General features: G+C 42.8%; 1 protein-coding gene across 1 annotated transcript; it reads right to left on the bottom strand.

The window, feature by feature from the left end:
- Positions 1 to 2,735: 2,735 nt before the first annotated feature.
- Positions 2,736 to 7,986, bottom strand: LOC311245022 (G1/S-specific cyclin-D1-like). The gene is made up of 5 exons (XM_084334777.1): positions 7,533 to 7,986; positions 5,153 to 5,368; positions 4,401 to 4,560; positions 4,126 to 4,274; positions 2,736 to 3,812 (listed from the first exon to the last, which is right to left on the bottom strand). The coding sequence occupies exons 1-5, from the start codon at positions 7,791 to 7,793 to the stop codon at positions 3,636 to 3,638; spliced, it is 963 nt and encodes a 320-aa protein (XP_084190903.1). The 5' UTR covers positions 7,794 to 7,986; the 3' UTR covers positions 2,736 to 3,635.
- Between the last annotated feature and the right edge of the window lie 9,069 nt (positions 7,987 to 17,055).

The raw sequence follows: 17,055 nt of genomic DNA, 5'->3' as shown, positions 1-17,055 counted from the left end.
GAGGATTAAGTTTTCAGGCCTTCTGTTCTGCAGTCAGAGAAGCTGCCTTCAAAAGAATTCCATGAATGACTAAACAGAGGGTACTATGACCCTATGTCTCTCTCTCTCTCTCTCTCTCTCTCCAGAAATCAGTCTAGTAGTTAGTAGGATATCAGTCTAGTGGTTAGTAGGATATCAGTCTAGCAGTTAGTAGGATATGTCTAGTAGTTAGTAGGATATCAGTCTAGTAGTTAGTAGGATATCAGTCTAGTAGTTAGTAGGATATTCGTCTAGTAGTTAGTAGGATATCAGTCTAGCAGTTAGTAGGATATGTCTAGTAGTTAGTAGGATATCAGTCTAGTAGTTAGTAGGATATCAGTCTAGCAGTCAGTAGGATATGTCTAGTAGTTAGTAGGATATCAGTCTAGTAGTTAGTAGGATATCAGTCTAGTAGTTAGTAGGATATTAGTCTAGTAGTTAGTAGGATATCAGTCTAGTAGTTATCAACACCTCTCCCAGGTCTATATGCAAATTGCATGGGGTCAAGAGCTGATCTGGTTGCATCAACCATTTCAGATTTCACAATTTTCTCCAGACTTTTCATTACTAGTGATGTTAGGGCTATAGGCCGCAGGTCGTTGAGGATTTTGGGTCTGCTGATCTTTGGAATTGGAATAATGATAGAATTCTTCCAGAGATCAGGAAGAACTGACGAACACAGTTCAGCTTTTGTTCTATCTATTATTAGAAGATCACAACCACACACAGTAGAGTTCTGACATAGGTTTATTCTTTCATTGTATTGTGCAGGAACGACACGTGATTGAGGAAGGGTGTTGTGTCCTGACAGACAGACACGTAGGCAGGCTGGTAGGCAGTTAAAACACAGATAAAGTACCTCAATACATTTTCTGAAAGTGAAACTTTATATACTTCAATAAACGTTTTATGCATCCAGAAAGTATACTAAAGTCGTGTTACAATTAATTGAAGTTGCTTAGTGTGTTAAAAGTCGTAATTAAAAGGGGAATACCACACAAATTAAATATTCAAATTCTGTTATTTCCATGGCAAGTTCAATTCATATTTGTGAACACGAGGTACTCCCTCTGAAAGCAGAAAACCAGTGAAGTACAGTAAGACTCAAGCAGGACACAGTACATGTACTAAAAATATACTTTCAGTATGGAATAATATATGGAAAAACAAAGGGAAAAACAGTCAACCTTCTCTCTACCAACGCCTCTGCAGACAGTCTGCCTTATGATGAGGTCAGTCTGTCAGTCGGTCTGCGTAGCATGATGAGGTATATAACGAACATAAACTCAGTCATCATCTTTGTTTCGGAGCCCAGTGGAAACTATAGCAACACATCGGAACAGATCAGTCAGGCGATCTGTCTCAAAACATACCATGAAATAAAGATAGCTACGCCTTTTCTTTTCTTTCATCCTCACATGGCAGCATCTCGGCAAAACATCGTGATAAAACGAACACAAGAAAATCCACAAAATAGCAGCAAACATTTTGACAACAGGAGAAAGAAAAGCTGTTTTTCATTTAGTTAAAGTTAGCTTCAATAGCAGCTGGTTTACAAGGAGTGACACAAGAGTTGATTCCCTAGGTATTCCTCCTATTCTTAATGTCTCTCTCTCTCTCCTTCTATGCTTCTTCCCTCTCTTCTTTTTGTACGCCCCTCCTTTCTCATATCTTCCTCTTCATAGAGCCCTAGCAGTAAGATTAAAGAAAAAAAGAAATACACCTTTACATTTGTGCAACAAATCAACATCCCAAAGCCACTCCTATCTCTGTGTCGGTTGGCTGAGGGTGATTTGAAACATTTCCTTTTCTTCCTGTGTGTTATTGTTATTGTTACACAGAATAAAACACAGAATTATTTTGTATTCCCGTTCAGATATTGTATTGTAGCTGACGTTTCAGACTTCACTCTCTATCCACTATGTCGAGTATTCTAGTATCTGTCAGTTGTGTTTCTTTATTCTAGTATTAGAACGCCACCATCAGTTGTGTTTCTTTGCTTAGAAATCAAGTCTACGGGTCAAATCAATATGAATATTAATAATAGAAATCCCTGCAAAGTGCTTTTTGTTTATCCGTGGAATGGTTTCAGGGGGTGAGGATGTCCGTCAGCCTGCCCGGTCTATTCACAGCAGAGACCATGATAGTAATAGTCAGTAGAAACCTTTAAAGTCCTGATAAAAACATTCCAAGTAATTTCAGGTATCAACAGAGAACCTTCACTTTTTAATGTTTTCTTTTAGAATCAATCGTTTCCAGTGACCAGTAGCCATAGTGACATCGACATTAGAACGTTCTGTTCTGTCTGAATTCTAATCTCGTGTGCGAGATCGTGCAGCTCAAAGGGTCTTGGTAGATGTGGTTGGTCCAGTGCTTCAGGACTGTGAGAGCCATCAGTGCATGGAGAGGTCAGCTAGCGGTCAGCTAGAGGTCAGCTAGAGGTCAGCTGCAGCAAGATCAACAGTCTTCAGTCTCACATCAGAGGAGGCGACATATTCTACACCACGCAGTTCTCTCCTGTATCACATCAAAAACGAAATTAAATATAACGATATTCAAAAGGCCCCCCCCCCCCCAACAATGATAAATGTCAGGATATCTGCTCAGCTTGTCACAAACAGACAATCCAGTCCATCATACTGGATGATGGAAACTGTGATACTACAGTATGAAAATCAAACTGTTCCAATTAACGTTCTTGAACATATCCAAATATTTTGTGTGAAATCTGACTTCATATTGACATTTTAATGATTAATTAAACTAGACGGTAAAATTGGTGTATCACAATTTAAGGATATCAAAAAGACCCAAGATACAAAAACACATACGGACGATAGAGGATAAATATCAGTATGTCGCCCAGCCCTCCTCAGACGTGAACCACACAGAACGGGACGTTATGACGTGGGCTCAGTCGCAGCTAGTGTCAAAGGGTTCTCACGAGCCGGCATTAGAACGTGGTGGGGGGTCAAACGAGGAGGACATGGACACGGCAGAGGAGCAACCATATCTTGACGCGCTTGTCCCAAAGTCCCTCTCAGTTCCTTCCCTGAATCGGTTGGGTCTATAGTTTGTCCTCCAGGTGGCGCTACAGGCAGCATCAGTTTGTATGAAACATGGTTCTCTCTCTCCGGGGCAGCGGCCTCTCTGTGGCGTCCCCTCCTGTGCCCTTGTTCGGTCGTTGGTATGAAGTTAGCTAGGTAGGTAGGGAGGATGGAAGTATGCCAGTATGCAAATTCTCTGAATAGAAGACGCATTTTTTTTGGCTGTTTTAAGAAGAGAGCCACAGTTAGAACTTCCTGGTGTCTCGTGATGTCACACTAGCCAGGAAGTAAATAGATAGCGGAGAGACACATAATACACGCACGCACGCACACACAGAGAGAGAGAGAGAGAGAGAGAGAGAGAGAGAGAGAGAGAGAGAGAGAGAGAGAGAGAGAGAGAGAAAGAGAGAGAGAGAGAGAGAGAGAGAGAGAGAGAGAGAGAGAGAGAGAGAGAGGAAGAGAGGAGGACTTGTTCCATCAGTCCGAGCCCCTCCTCTCCTCTTCCCTTTCTCAGCCCATGTCTCCGTGGCGGCGACTCTCTGTGGTTTGACAGACAACCTGAGTATCCAGTCAGATGTTGACGTCCCGGACGTCAGTGGGCGTGGCTGAAAGGTCCTGCCCCTCCCCCGAGCCCTTGGTTTCTATCGTAACAGCATGCTGTTGTTCTTGTTGTTGTTGTTGTTGTGCTTGTCGGAGACTCATTTCCAACAGCGCCTCAATCTGCTCCTGGCTCGCTCTGAGACAGTCCTGCAGAGAGAGCCTTCTGTTAGTACAGGAAGCTCAGTTCATAAAAATATTATTAATAATAATAATAATAATAATAATAATAATAATAATAATAATAATAATAATAATAATAATAATAATAATAATAATAATAATAATAATAATAATAATAATCAATTATATTTATATAACGATTTTCTAGATGTCAAATTCACTTAATTTCATTCAATTGTGTCGTTAAATGTAAAAAGAAACACGCCAGACAGACAGATTTGACTAAATTGATTAATTGATTGACTGACTGATTGATTGACTGATTGGCTGATCTACGTACCGGGTCGCTTCTGATGACCTGTGCCAGCTGATCAGTCAGGTTCTGTGATGTCACGGCGCTACCCACAATCCTCAGCTGGAGGCCCTCCACCGCTGCTGCCACGCTGCCCGCGGCAACCATGGAGGGAGGCGTGGCAATGAACTTCACATCTGCAGGAAGTGACATCATTTTAGATAGATAGATAGATAGATAGATAGATAGATAGATAGATAGATAGATAGATAGATAGATAGATAGATAGATAGATAGATAGATAGATAGATAGGTATGCCTACCTGTAGCACAAAGCGCCACGAATGTCTGAGCATGCTTCCTAAGTATCGGCCTATCCTCTCTTCTGATTTGTAGCCGGGACAGGAAGTGGTCGATGAAATCGTGAGGCGTCACCGAGGCCAGATCCCATTTCAGCTTGCTCAAAACTAACAGCTCCATTTGCTATGGAGAGAGAGAGAGAGAGAGAGAGAGAGAGAGAGAGAGAGAGAGAGAGAGAGAGAGAGAGAGAGAGAGAGAGAGAGAGAGAGAGAGAGAGAGAGAGAAAAGCAAATATTTGAGTTTCAGAATACAATGACTGATGTCTAAGAGGGGGCGTAATGACATCATCAGGACACTAGAGGGCATGCTCTTCCTTCCATGTTCAGGGATTCAATTTACTTTCAGTCACAGTCAATTTATAACGTGAAATTCTTCCAAATCAAAATATTGAAAAACTGTTGCCATGTGAGGGTTCTCCTGTCCAATGTATTACAGTATTAAATAAGACACATGAACTGAAAATTCCGGTTAGACTTTTTCAATTAATTTTGAATGAATTGATTGATTGATTGATTGATTGATTGATTGATTGATTGATTGATTGATGATTTGAAAAGAGAATTGACCCCAAACCTGCTTCATTCTGCTGTATTTACAGGGTGTCAATAACAATAATCAGCGAATCAACTTGTAAATAAATACTCAAAAGAATCAACTAACCCCATCAACCAACTCCCCTAATCAACCAAGGAAGGTCTAATAAACAATAGCCTACCAGCAGCTGCGTGGGCGTGATGGAGTTGTCCGTGTATATGCAGAGCTTGTCTGCGGTGAGCGGCACGGTCTCCTTCATCTTGGAGGCCAGGAACATGCAGGCGGCTCCCAGCAGCTGCAGGTGGCTCTTCCTGGTGGGCTCCACAGACAGGAACCTGTCCAGGTAGCTCATGGCTACTGTGAACACCTCCTCCTCACACCTCTGCTCCTCACACACCTGGGGGGGGGGGGGGTACATAAGGTTTTGTTCATTTGTTTATTTAAGGTTGACTGGGTACATCTGTTTTTTAGGCGATTATTTATAGTCATAGCTGGAACTACTCAGTAGGCTACATTCAGGCCTACACACCTGGAACAGCCCAGTAGGCTACAGACCTACACACCTGGAACAGCCCAGTAGGCTACATTCAGGCTACACACCTGGAACAGCCCAGTAGGCTACAGACCTACACACCTGGAACAGCCCAGTAGGCTACAGACCTACACACCTGGAACAGTCCAGTAGGCTACAGACCTACACACCTGGAACAGCCCAGTAGGCTACAGACCTACACACCTGGAACAGCCCAGTAGGCTACAGACCTACACACCTGGAACAGCCCAGTAGGCTACATTCAGGCCTACACACCTGGAGTAGGCTACAATCAAGACTATTGATTGATTGATAGATTTAAAAATTGGATTAACAGATTTCAGAATGGGTACAATACAGTACGGCTCAATACACACAATTGTTAAGGGGATGCAGACCAGAGAAAGACTTTCGTCTTGTTTACATCAGGGACAGGTCCCCCATTTTCAATTCATAACATAACTATACACCTGAAACTACCCCACATCACAGTGTAATTTGCATAAATGTTCCATCAAATATTGTGACACCATTGAACATAAGGAAGATATTGTGATATAATGTGTTGGTCACATAGCAAACAGGTATAGGTCTACTGTAACACATTATCTATTTGGAAATGCTAGCTGCGTTTCAAAGGCTGGAGAGAGTGACATTTATGACATACATGACATACATGACATCATGAGGAAGTAAATGCTCACAAATGGATACTGTTTGGGTTTTATCCCATGCTAAATGTGACATGGCCTCAGTCAGAATGTTCTGCTTGTGTCGCGGCCTTTAAAAGTTGTCATTCACACACGTTCCTCCCGCGAGCCATGCGCGAGCCCTGCCACACAAAGACGTGCAAGCGCGTCCTCCCAAAAAAAGACAGGGGAGCAGCTACGCCACATTTTCAGAAATATAAAAACCAAAATTTTGAACTATTTAAAAAATGCTTGCAAAATAAATATTTGTCTTTGTGTAAACAGAGACATGTGTAGCCTACCCTATCCAGTTACAAAGACAAATACACCTTAGGCTTCATGGAATTATTGTTGACAAACTGTTGAGGAGCGTGTGAATAATGTTTCACATGCTGCTATTTTACATAGGCATGTCCTCTACTACATAGACTATTAGAATAGGCTCCATATATACGTCGTGTCAATTAGCATATAATTAGCAGAATAAAAAGTCTAGTCTAGTCGCTCAAACTTTAGGAAAACCATTATCCCCGATACAGCCTATATAGTCCAACTCGTGAATGCCACGCTGAACAAACACAACTATAATACATATATGTGTGTGTGTGTGTGTGTGTGTGTGTGTGTGTGTGTGTTATCCCTTACCTACTCTTACTAGTTATACCGCTGGTCAGCATGACTTATTACCATAGTGTTTTTGTATCACTGTAACAATACTGTAACTGTACATACATCTGATTAGCACTATTACTCAGTAGTATACTCCAGTTGAATCACTACATTGTATATTGTTACTGCACTTTGATTGATTGATTGATTGATTGATTGATTGATTGATTGAAAACTTTATTAACAGATTGCAGAATGGGTACAATACAGTACAGTACTGTATTTGCAAATCTGGTATGTCATAAATGTATAGATGTAGCAGTACTGTCTAATCTATCTGTATGTCGTGTATGTCATATTATGATGAGTTGAAAATGGGGGACCCTGATGTAAACAAGACGAAAGTCTTTCTCTGGTCTGCATCCCCTTAACAATTGTATGTATTGAGCTGTACTGTACCCATTCTGCAATCTGTTAATAAAGTTTTCAATCAATCAATCAATCAATCAAGCTCAATACACACAATTGTTAAGGGGATGCAGACCAGAGACGTTCGTCTTGTTTACATCAGGGTCCCCCATTTACTGTTTGTTACCTTTGTTACCTGGTTAGATGCCATGCCAACCTCTCTTCGTTGTAACTTGTACTGTCTGTACTTTACTGTTTTTACAACACCTACACTGTGACCAAACTAAAGTCATATGTTATATATATATATATAGGCTACGTACCTCCAGCATCCAAGTGGACACTATCTTCCTCATGTACGGGACGACCTCTCTCTGGACACATCTGAAGTAGTTGGCCGCGGGGAGGTAGTTGTCCTCTGCCCGCAGCATGGCCTGCAGGACCCGGTCGTTCATCAGGTTGCGGTCCTGGTGGGCTCTCTGCAGGACCGTGTGGTCCACCTCTCTGATGTCTCTCCGGACACTGGTGTCCACCTCTCTCCGGACAGCAGTGTCCACCTCGCAGCACAGCAGTTGCGGCTCCATTGCGCCTCGGTGCGTGTTTTATTTAGCCTCGTGTGGGAATTCGTCTCGAAAACTTGCGCATTTGCAGCGTACAGTAGCAGTTGTTAGTCCATATCAGAGTTTCAATACACCGTACATTATTCTGGCTTTATTGTGTTTTTTTTTGTTGCTGCGACCAGCAGCTCTATATATGTCGCTCTGTTGGTCGGTTGGTTGGTCCACAAAAATCGCAGGTATTATTGCGAATTGGTGCTTGTTTTGTTCATCGTATAGTTATTGATTGTAAAAATAAAAATAAAAAAGGCGTCTTGCAAGAGAACGAGTTCCGAGTTGCAGCCTGTTCACTTGTTGCTGTGTGTTTATTTCTCTCAGTGTGTGTGTCTCTCTCTCTGCCTCTGTCTCTCTCTCTGCCTCTGAGGAGGGTTTACAGCCTGCTCCTGCTACTACACTCCCCCAAATATATTCTCTACACCCCTCTCTTCTCTTCTCTTCTCCTCTCCCCTGCGCTGGAGTGATGACGTTGTTCCACACACATCAAAGCAGCAGTCTGCCGAGAGAGGAGTGTGCGTGTGTGTGTGCGTGTGTCGGTGTGTGTGTGTGTGCGTGTGTGTGTGTGTGTGTGTGCGTGTGTGTGTGTGGTAGACAGCGTTCGTCTACAGGGGAGGGTAGTTGAAGAGCTACCCCCAACACACACACACACACACACACACACACACACATACACAGGCCTCCAGTGTAGTGGTGGGGGGTCTTAAGGGCCCATGCTGCAGTACCGACGGCAGCCGATAGGGGGAGCAGAGGGCTAGGAAGGACATGACTGGATGGACTCTCATTGGAAAGCTTTGTTGTGATATTATTAGCAGGGAGGAAGATTTCCATAGTTTCTTTAGGCTAGACCCCGGTTTCTTAAACTATCGTTAACCACCCTGGTCAGATGAACTCAGTGGTACACAGGTTGAAGAAACATGGCTTGGATTCAAAACCAAATTCACAGCAATACTGAACAACATGGCACCCATAAGAACCACCAGGGTTAAAAATCGCGCTGAGCCATGGATGCACACTGAAATACTGGCCGCTATGAAAACCAGAGACAAAAAATGCTCTGAACTTCATAAAAGTCAGACAAAGCTTTCCAAAAGCTCAAACAGTGAACTCCAAGCCCACGTGGTTGAACTAAAAATTCAAAGAAACAGACTAAGAAATGACGTAAACACCATGATCAAAACCGCAAAAAGAAATTTCATCAACGACAAAACTGAGGAAAACAAAAACAAACCCCGCAAACTTTGGAAATTACTCAGTAATCAACTAGGCTGCAGTAAAAAACTTAAAACCAGATTCTCAAACATAAACATAAAGATGGACAACACGCTCATCATAGACAAGCTGGATATAGCCAATTACTTAAACATCTTCTTCACAAACATAGCCACAACACTGGTAAACAAACTACCCTCCCACTCAGGGCATTATGGGGTAGAACACATAGTAGCATACTACAAAAACCTAGGGGTCCACAAAGACGACTTCAAACTTGAAATGGTTACAACCGATGAGGTACTCAAAAAATTGAGCGCCCTCCAACCTAACAAGGCCACTGGCCATGAAAACATCCCCTCCAAATTCCTCAGAGACGCAGCAGCCGCCATCACCCCAGTCATCACACACATAATAAACCTCTCTATAAAACAGGGACACGTCCCCAAAGACTTCAAAATTGCGAGAGTGACCCCTCTGCACAAAAAGGGCAGCAAATTAGACCCAGGCAACTACCGCCCTGTTTCTATTCTTACCTCCATCTCGAAAGTCATGGAGAAAATAGTCTACGAACAGGTCGAAAAGTACCTGGCGGAAAAAAATCTAATCTACGAATTCCAATCTGGCTTCAGAACGTCCCACTCCACTGACACATGCCTCCTCTATTTGAACGACCACATCAAACAAGAGGTGGACGCGGGCAAATACTGCGGCATGGTCATGCTGGACCTACAAAAGGCCTTCGACACTGTCAATCACTCCATTCTGATTGACAAGCTAAAAGCAATTGGTTTTGATAGTCTATCAGTGAGCTGGATGCAATCCTACCTGGAGGGGAGAGAACAGATGGTAGAGGTAAACGGTACTCTATCCCCCCCCCCCCTCACAGTGAGCTGTGGTGTTCCACAAGGAAGCATACTAGGACCGCTACTCTTCCTAATTTATGCAAATGACATGTCGTCAGCCTGTGACTGCAACTTGTTCCTGTTTGCGGACAACTCAGCCCTGCTGGTCTCTGACAAGAACAAGTTGCAGGTTGAAAAAACCCTCAGCTCGGAACTAGGCAAAATCTGCATATGGCTCGCTGATAACAAACTATCATTACACATGGGCAAAACAGAGTTAATTCTCTTCGGTTCAAATAACAAACTCAGCAAGACCGACGGCTTCTCAGGTGGCGGTTAGACTTTCGTTTCATTTTCGTTTCATTGTCAGATGAGTTTTCGCCGCAACGTAGCAGCCTCGAGTCACACTTTCGTTTTTGTCACCTGAGCACAGTGATGTAGTACACTGCCAAAGCAGTAGGTGGCAGTAGGTGGCGAACATGAAGGCAATTTCAACCAATCAGAACTTGAATGTGCCAATACACTTCCTGCAAAGAATATGTCAACAAGGCGGCGCCGGGCGCCACCATCTTTGCCTGTTTACCCATTGCAGCACTTCTTTTTCAGCAAAGTCTAATAAAAGTGCAATAAACAAAACCGATACATTCACTGTGTGTTCTGCCTGTCATTTGTTGATGAAACAAAACTAACATCAACACAAGTGACCACCAAGAGCGGATAGTTTAGTCTAAAAAAAGATCGGTAGCTACATTGTTAGCGGCATGCTAACGTCAATGGAATATGCCATTATAACAGTATAGCATTGTGGCTAGAAGCTAACGTTAGCTCACGCTAGTTAGCCAGCACCAAACTGATGATATCGGGAGCTATCAGTAGCTAGATAACATTAGAGACAACGCTGTGTGTATTAAACAAAGGTGAATAGATGACTGGGCCATTTTGTTTAATGCTTGTTAAGTTGAAAGAGGAGCTTTGAGCTAACAGGGTCTGATAGCTAACGCTAGCTCATGTTAGCCAGTGGCAGTGCTCAACCAATCGGTAATGTAAACTTTATTTAACATATTGCATAATGGGTACAATACAATACGGCTCAATACAAACAATTGTTAAGGGAATGCAGACTGTTGTAGCTTGGACTGGGGTCCTTATAACAATAACTTGACAACACATGGTAGCTGCAGCTGTTTGGGACACGGAGCTCTGTCCCAAACACACACACACACCCACACACACACATTCTGTTGTCACCGGAAGGGCACGCAGATGGTATCTACTGCGCATGGGCGTTTTCGCAACAACGGCTCCGTGAAGGCTACACGACTGTTGTCGGCGAGTTTTGGCACTGCTCAAAAACAGAAAACATTAGCGTTTCAGTAGGGGCCACAACGTATCCGCCAAAAAACGCAAAAAAAAAACGCATTTCTGTGTAAAAGGGACATGAAACGTATTCAAACGTATTCAAAAAACGACCACAAAAACACTAGTCTAACATGGGCCTCAGTTACAGTGGGTGACAATATTGTCACAAGGAAAGACGAAATTACCTACCTGGGTTCCATCCTAGAGGCAAATCTTTCCTGTGACAAAATGGCATCCAATGTAATAAAAAAAGTCAACCAACGAACTCGATTCTTGTACCGGATCTCCTCTCTGGTAAACAAGAATACCCTGAAGACTCTGGCAGGAGCACTCATTCAAGGGTACTACGACTATGCGTGCACCTCTTAGTACCAAAGCACCTCAAAGGCGCTTAAAACAAAATTACAAACATCACAAAACAAACTGGTCAGACTACTACTTGACCTGAACCCCAGAACCCACCTCACCCCTGCCCACTTTGACAACCTAGGATGGCTTAGAGTAGACGACAGAGTACAGCAACTTGCAATGGGCCTGGTCTACAAGATACACTATACGACTAAGGTACCCATGTACATGTCAAAATACTTCCCAAAGGTCAGTGAATACCACAACCACTACACCAGAGGAAGCTCAACAAATCATGTTAAACCCAGATTCGGCTCAAACAAGGGACTAAACACGTTTCGCAATTATGCCACATCAATGTGGAACGCCCTACCCAAAGCTGTAAAGGAATGTGAATCCCTACCCACATTCAAAACCGCTCTTAAAGAGCACCTACGGGAGGCTGCAATTCGAAACTGGCCACCGTAAATGCCCAAAACCCCCACCACCTCCTAATAGACAGTCTCCTCCCCACCGCATGTATATATTCCCTCCCCGCCGTATGTATATTTCTCTCCCACCCACCCACCCCCTCCTAATGTACAGTCCCCTCCCCATCATATGTATATACTCTGTCAGGATCTAGGGGTAACAGTACTGTATATTTGAATACCGTTTATGTCACAAATGTATCAGTACTAAATACCTATATGTCCCTATGCCATAAATGTCATGTATGGTGTGTATGTCATAAATGTCTATATGAATTGAAAATGGGGGACCCTGATGGAAACAAGACAAACGTCTTTCTCAGGTCTGCATCCCCTTAACAATTGTGTGTATTGAGCCGTACTGTATTGTACCCATTCTGCAATCTGTTAAATAAAGTTTTCATTCATTCATGCTTTGCAATCCTCAGATGATGTTCTGTCCATGGTTAGTATAGTTCAGTATTGGGTAGTGGTGCAAAATCACACTTTTATACTTCAGTACAACTTCAAATGGACAACTTTTATTAGAGCTACTAAGGAAAGGATGGGTTTAACTGAGGAACTTCTTCCACCTCTGAGAGAGGGGGGAGGGAGAGAGAGAAGGAGAGAGAGGATGAGAGAGAGAGAGGGAAGGAGAGAGATAGTGTGAGAGAGGGGGGGGGGAGAGACAGAGAGGGAGGGGGAGGGGGAGAGATAGAGAGAGGGAAGGAGAGAGATGGTGTGAGAGAGGGGGAGGGAAAGAGAGAGGGAGAGAGAGGGGGGTGAGAGATGGTGTGAGTGAGAGGGGGAGAGAGACAGAGAGAGGGAAGGAGAGAGATGGTCTGAGAGAGGGGGAGGGAGAGAGGGAGAGAGAGGTGGAGAGAGAGAGAGGTGGAGGGAGAGAGAGAGGGGGAAGGAGAGAGAGAGACACTGACAGAGTTCTATGGGGATGGAGGATGTCCCTCTCTGTCGCACTCTGTGAACTTTGACCTTTGGTTGTCAGGGTGGCGGGTCACTGCAGGTCAGAGCCATGGGATGGACCTGTTGCACAAAGGAACTGTGCTGCTGATGCTATTGATCCTTTTCACAATAGAATCTGATCCATTTAGATGATCGCTTTTTACTAGACTGCTGCTGGCTGATCCATTCACACACACACACACACACACACACACACACACACACACACACACACACACACACACACACACACACACACACACACACACACACACACACACACACACACACACACACACACACACACACACACACACATACACGTACACACACATACACACACACACACATACACCCACACACACATACACACACATACACATACTGTACACATACACACACACACACACACATACACACACACAATATATATATATATATATATATATATATATATATATATATATATATATATATATATATATATATATATATATATATATATATATATATATATATATATACTCACACGCAAGCATACATACACACACACAAAGCTTGGATGATGCAAGGTGTGTGTGTAATGGTGATGATGATGATGATGATGATAATGAATGATGTGGCGACCACAGCAAGAGTCTGCTTGCTGCTCTGCTGTTGAATCTCTCTTTCTCACTCACTCACTCACTCACTCACTCACTCACTCACTCACTCACTCACTCACTCACTCACTCACTCACTCACTCACTCACTCACTCACTCACTCACTCACTCACTCACTCACTCACTCACTCACTCACTCACTCACCAGTCACCCACTCAGTCACTCACCCACTCACTCACTCACGCAGTCACTCACCCATTCACTCACTCACTCACTCACTCACTCACTCACTCACTCACTCACTCACTCACTCACTCACTCACTCACTCACTCACTCACTCACTCACTCACTCACTCACTCACTCACCCACTCACCCACCCAGTATTGCAGCTATTTAAAACACAGCAAGGTGCAGCCAAGGCCACGAGGACATTGAAGTTACGCCTTTTAGCATCACAATGAACATGTAGCATCATGACACTCTGCTTCCTGGCGTTCCTCTCGTGGGAAGGTCACTGGGACGCGAGGTGTAGTTCAGAGTGACTCCGTCTCATTAATGGACAGTCACGCGTGGGCGGTGTTAAGTGGTCAATCACTGGAAACTATGCTCCTTGTGTTTGCCAGGAGCAAGGGATCAAGCTGCAAGAGGACAAACAGTCAGTGGTGGAAAGTAATACAATATTTTTACTCAATGTACTTTACTTGAGTATTTTCACGTTAGGGAACTTTTTGATTTGACTCCACTACATATCAAGGGGAATATTAGATTTGATTAAAATGTATTGTCATCATCAGTGGTGCATTGGTAATTTCATACCTGGTTGCACTGTTTTAATGACGTCGCGTGCATGCTGGCTCCCGGGGTGCGTGCGCTCGCTCCCGCGCATGCGCATAAATGTTCCCTCGCGTGCACACAGAATAAAGACGATGCCTAATTTCCTCTAGGAATGGAATGTAACACATTTCATTCATACGTTTTGTGTGAATGTATTTGAGGGCGTATTTGAACACACCTGACGACCTGAGCTATTGTTATGCAAAGTAGCCAGGTGGGTACTTGGCGAGTTGGCGCATTAGTTGAGTGCAGCGCATTCTTGTGTGCATGCGCGTGCACATTCGTGCATGTGCGTGTGCGTGCTCGTGCTCACAGACCTGGTTGAACGGTGTGCAAACCCCGTCCCATGACCAACGCACTGCTGGTCATCATACAGGACAAGTACAGTACGACGAAAGTATGTACAGTAAAATTATGTACAGTGATACAGGTATAAATATACTATGGTAGTACCCATACTGGAGGTATAACTAGTAACAGTAGGTATGGGATATATATATACAAATATATGCAGGTAAGTGAACAGGCATATATGCAGATATGTCTCCAACAGTTGTAGATCTCTCTCTCTCTCTCTCTCTCTCTCTCTCTCTCTCTCTCTCTCTATATATATATATATATATATATATATATATATATATATATATATATATATATATATATATATATATATATATATATATATATATATATATATATATATATATATATATTATAGTATTATTGTACATGCTATCAGCTTGAAATATTGTACTTTTTATTCCACTACATTTATCTGAATGTAAGCCTAAGGAAGTTCAAAGTGAGTCAGAAGATATTTTTTTTTTATCCACTTTTTCTCCTTCTTTTTCTGTTTTTCTCCCATCCTAATTTAGTCGTGCCAATTCCCCCCTCCCCTGTCTTGATCGTTGCTCGCATGTGCCCCCCACTGGTCGGTCGTAGGGAGGGTTGAAGAATCTATTGCATGTCCCCTCCGATACATGCGGAGTCAGCCAGCCACTTCTTTTCACCTGCCAGCGCGGACTCTCATTGGCGAGGTGTAACGTGCAGTGTTAATTTTGTCAACTAAAATGATGACGAAAGATGTTCGTCAACGAAGGTTTTTTTCATGACGACAACGTCACGTCACCTTATTGAAGACCATGTCACGCTAACATGACTAAATAGTTAATTACATATCGTTGACCACAACTGAGGACACAAAAATGTTATTTACAAAAACCAGGACGAAATTTCTCTTCATGTATGTTGATATTGTTGACTAAAACAAGACGAGACAAAATAATTATAACTTTTTTTAATGCCATCGTCCCGAGTAGAGCAGTGTGACGGGGAGCTCTGTTATTAGCATTAGCTGAAGAGCTATTTGAAAAGCTAGTTTTAGCTTAACGTTACCTTGGCTAAAGTTTGGACTATTCATAATCCAGCTGCAGACCTGCAAGCAAAGTACAGCAAGTTGGCAAAGGAGTATTCCAAGGTAAATCACTTTTTCACCAGTAACGTTACATTGTTTGTATTTCCATCTAGCTCACGTTAACTAGTAGCTAACCTAGCTCACGCTAATGTGGTCACTGATCGACCTCTCGCACACAATTAATGACATAATGCAGACAGCCATACCAGTGACAATGTTTAGCTTTTAGTGCCAAATGATAAGAGTCTGAGGCGGAGTCTCAAAAGAGAATGTTGAATATTTATTTTGCATTAAAAATCACAACAGAGCCTCTGCTACTACAGTAGCTAACCTAAACGGAGCCGACTGGATAGGAGGAAGTGCGCAACAACGTGTAACGTCCGTGCGGAACCAATGTGCCAACAACCTTTCCGTGGGTGAACTCGTTGAGCTTAGTTGTCAATTAATGATACTAATACTAATCTATACAATCACCTGTTGTTGAATAAATACCATTACGTTCTAGTTATTACTAAAAAACTGTATAAAACAGTAGCTGTAAAAAAGAAAAGAAAAAAAAGTTTTATAATTTATATAATATAAAAAATAAAAATAAATTAATGTATGCACTGGTATCGGATCAGTAATCACCTCGGATCACCTCTAACTCTAACCCCTAAGTTAGGGTTGTGACTTAGAGGTGGTCTAGGTCCGGATAGGGGTTAAGAGTTGGTCTAGCCCTTTACATCCATCTATCTAAATAATAATAATAAATTATAATGAATGCTTAACTACCCCTAAGTTACCCTAACCAGACCTAGACCACCTCTAACTCTAACCACTAACCAGACCTCTTCCATGTGGCACTTTAACACTGACCTCAGAATGTGATTTTATATAATGTTTTTATGCAAGCAGATTGCAATCAGTGTGTACTGTGTGTTCTGTTTACTTAGTTTACAGTATCCTGTTGTTATAGAATAAACCGCTGCCAGACACAGCAGAGAGAGAGAGGACAGACATGACAGAGAGGACAGACACAGCAGAGAGAGGGGACAGACACAGCAGAGAGAGGACAGACATGGCAGAGAGAAAGGAAAGACACAGCAAACAGAAGACAGACAGAGTTCAGCGTCGTCTCTCTGGTCAGAAACAACGTCACCACATCCGTAATGCTCTCTTTGATGCATACATTGGACCATGTCTACACCAACATATACTGTAGGAGC

This window comes from Notolepis coatsorum (assembly GCF_963971535.1).
Source record: "Notolepis coatsorum genome assembly, chromosome: 18".
NCBI classification, from domain to species: Eukaryota; Metazoa; Chordata; class Actinopteri; order Aulopiformes; family Paralepididae; genus Notolepis; species Notolepis coatsorum.
Note: the sequence above shows the minus strand (reverse complement) of the source record. Positions and strands in the feature narration are given on the sequence as shown.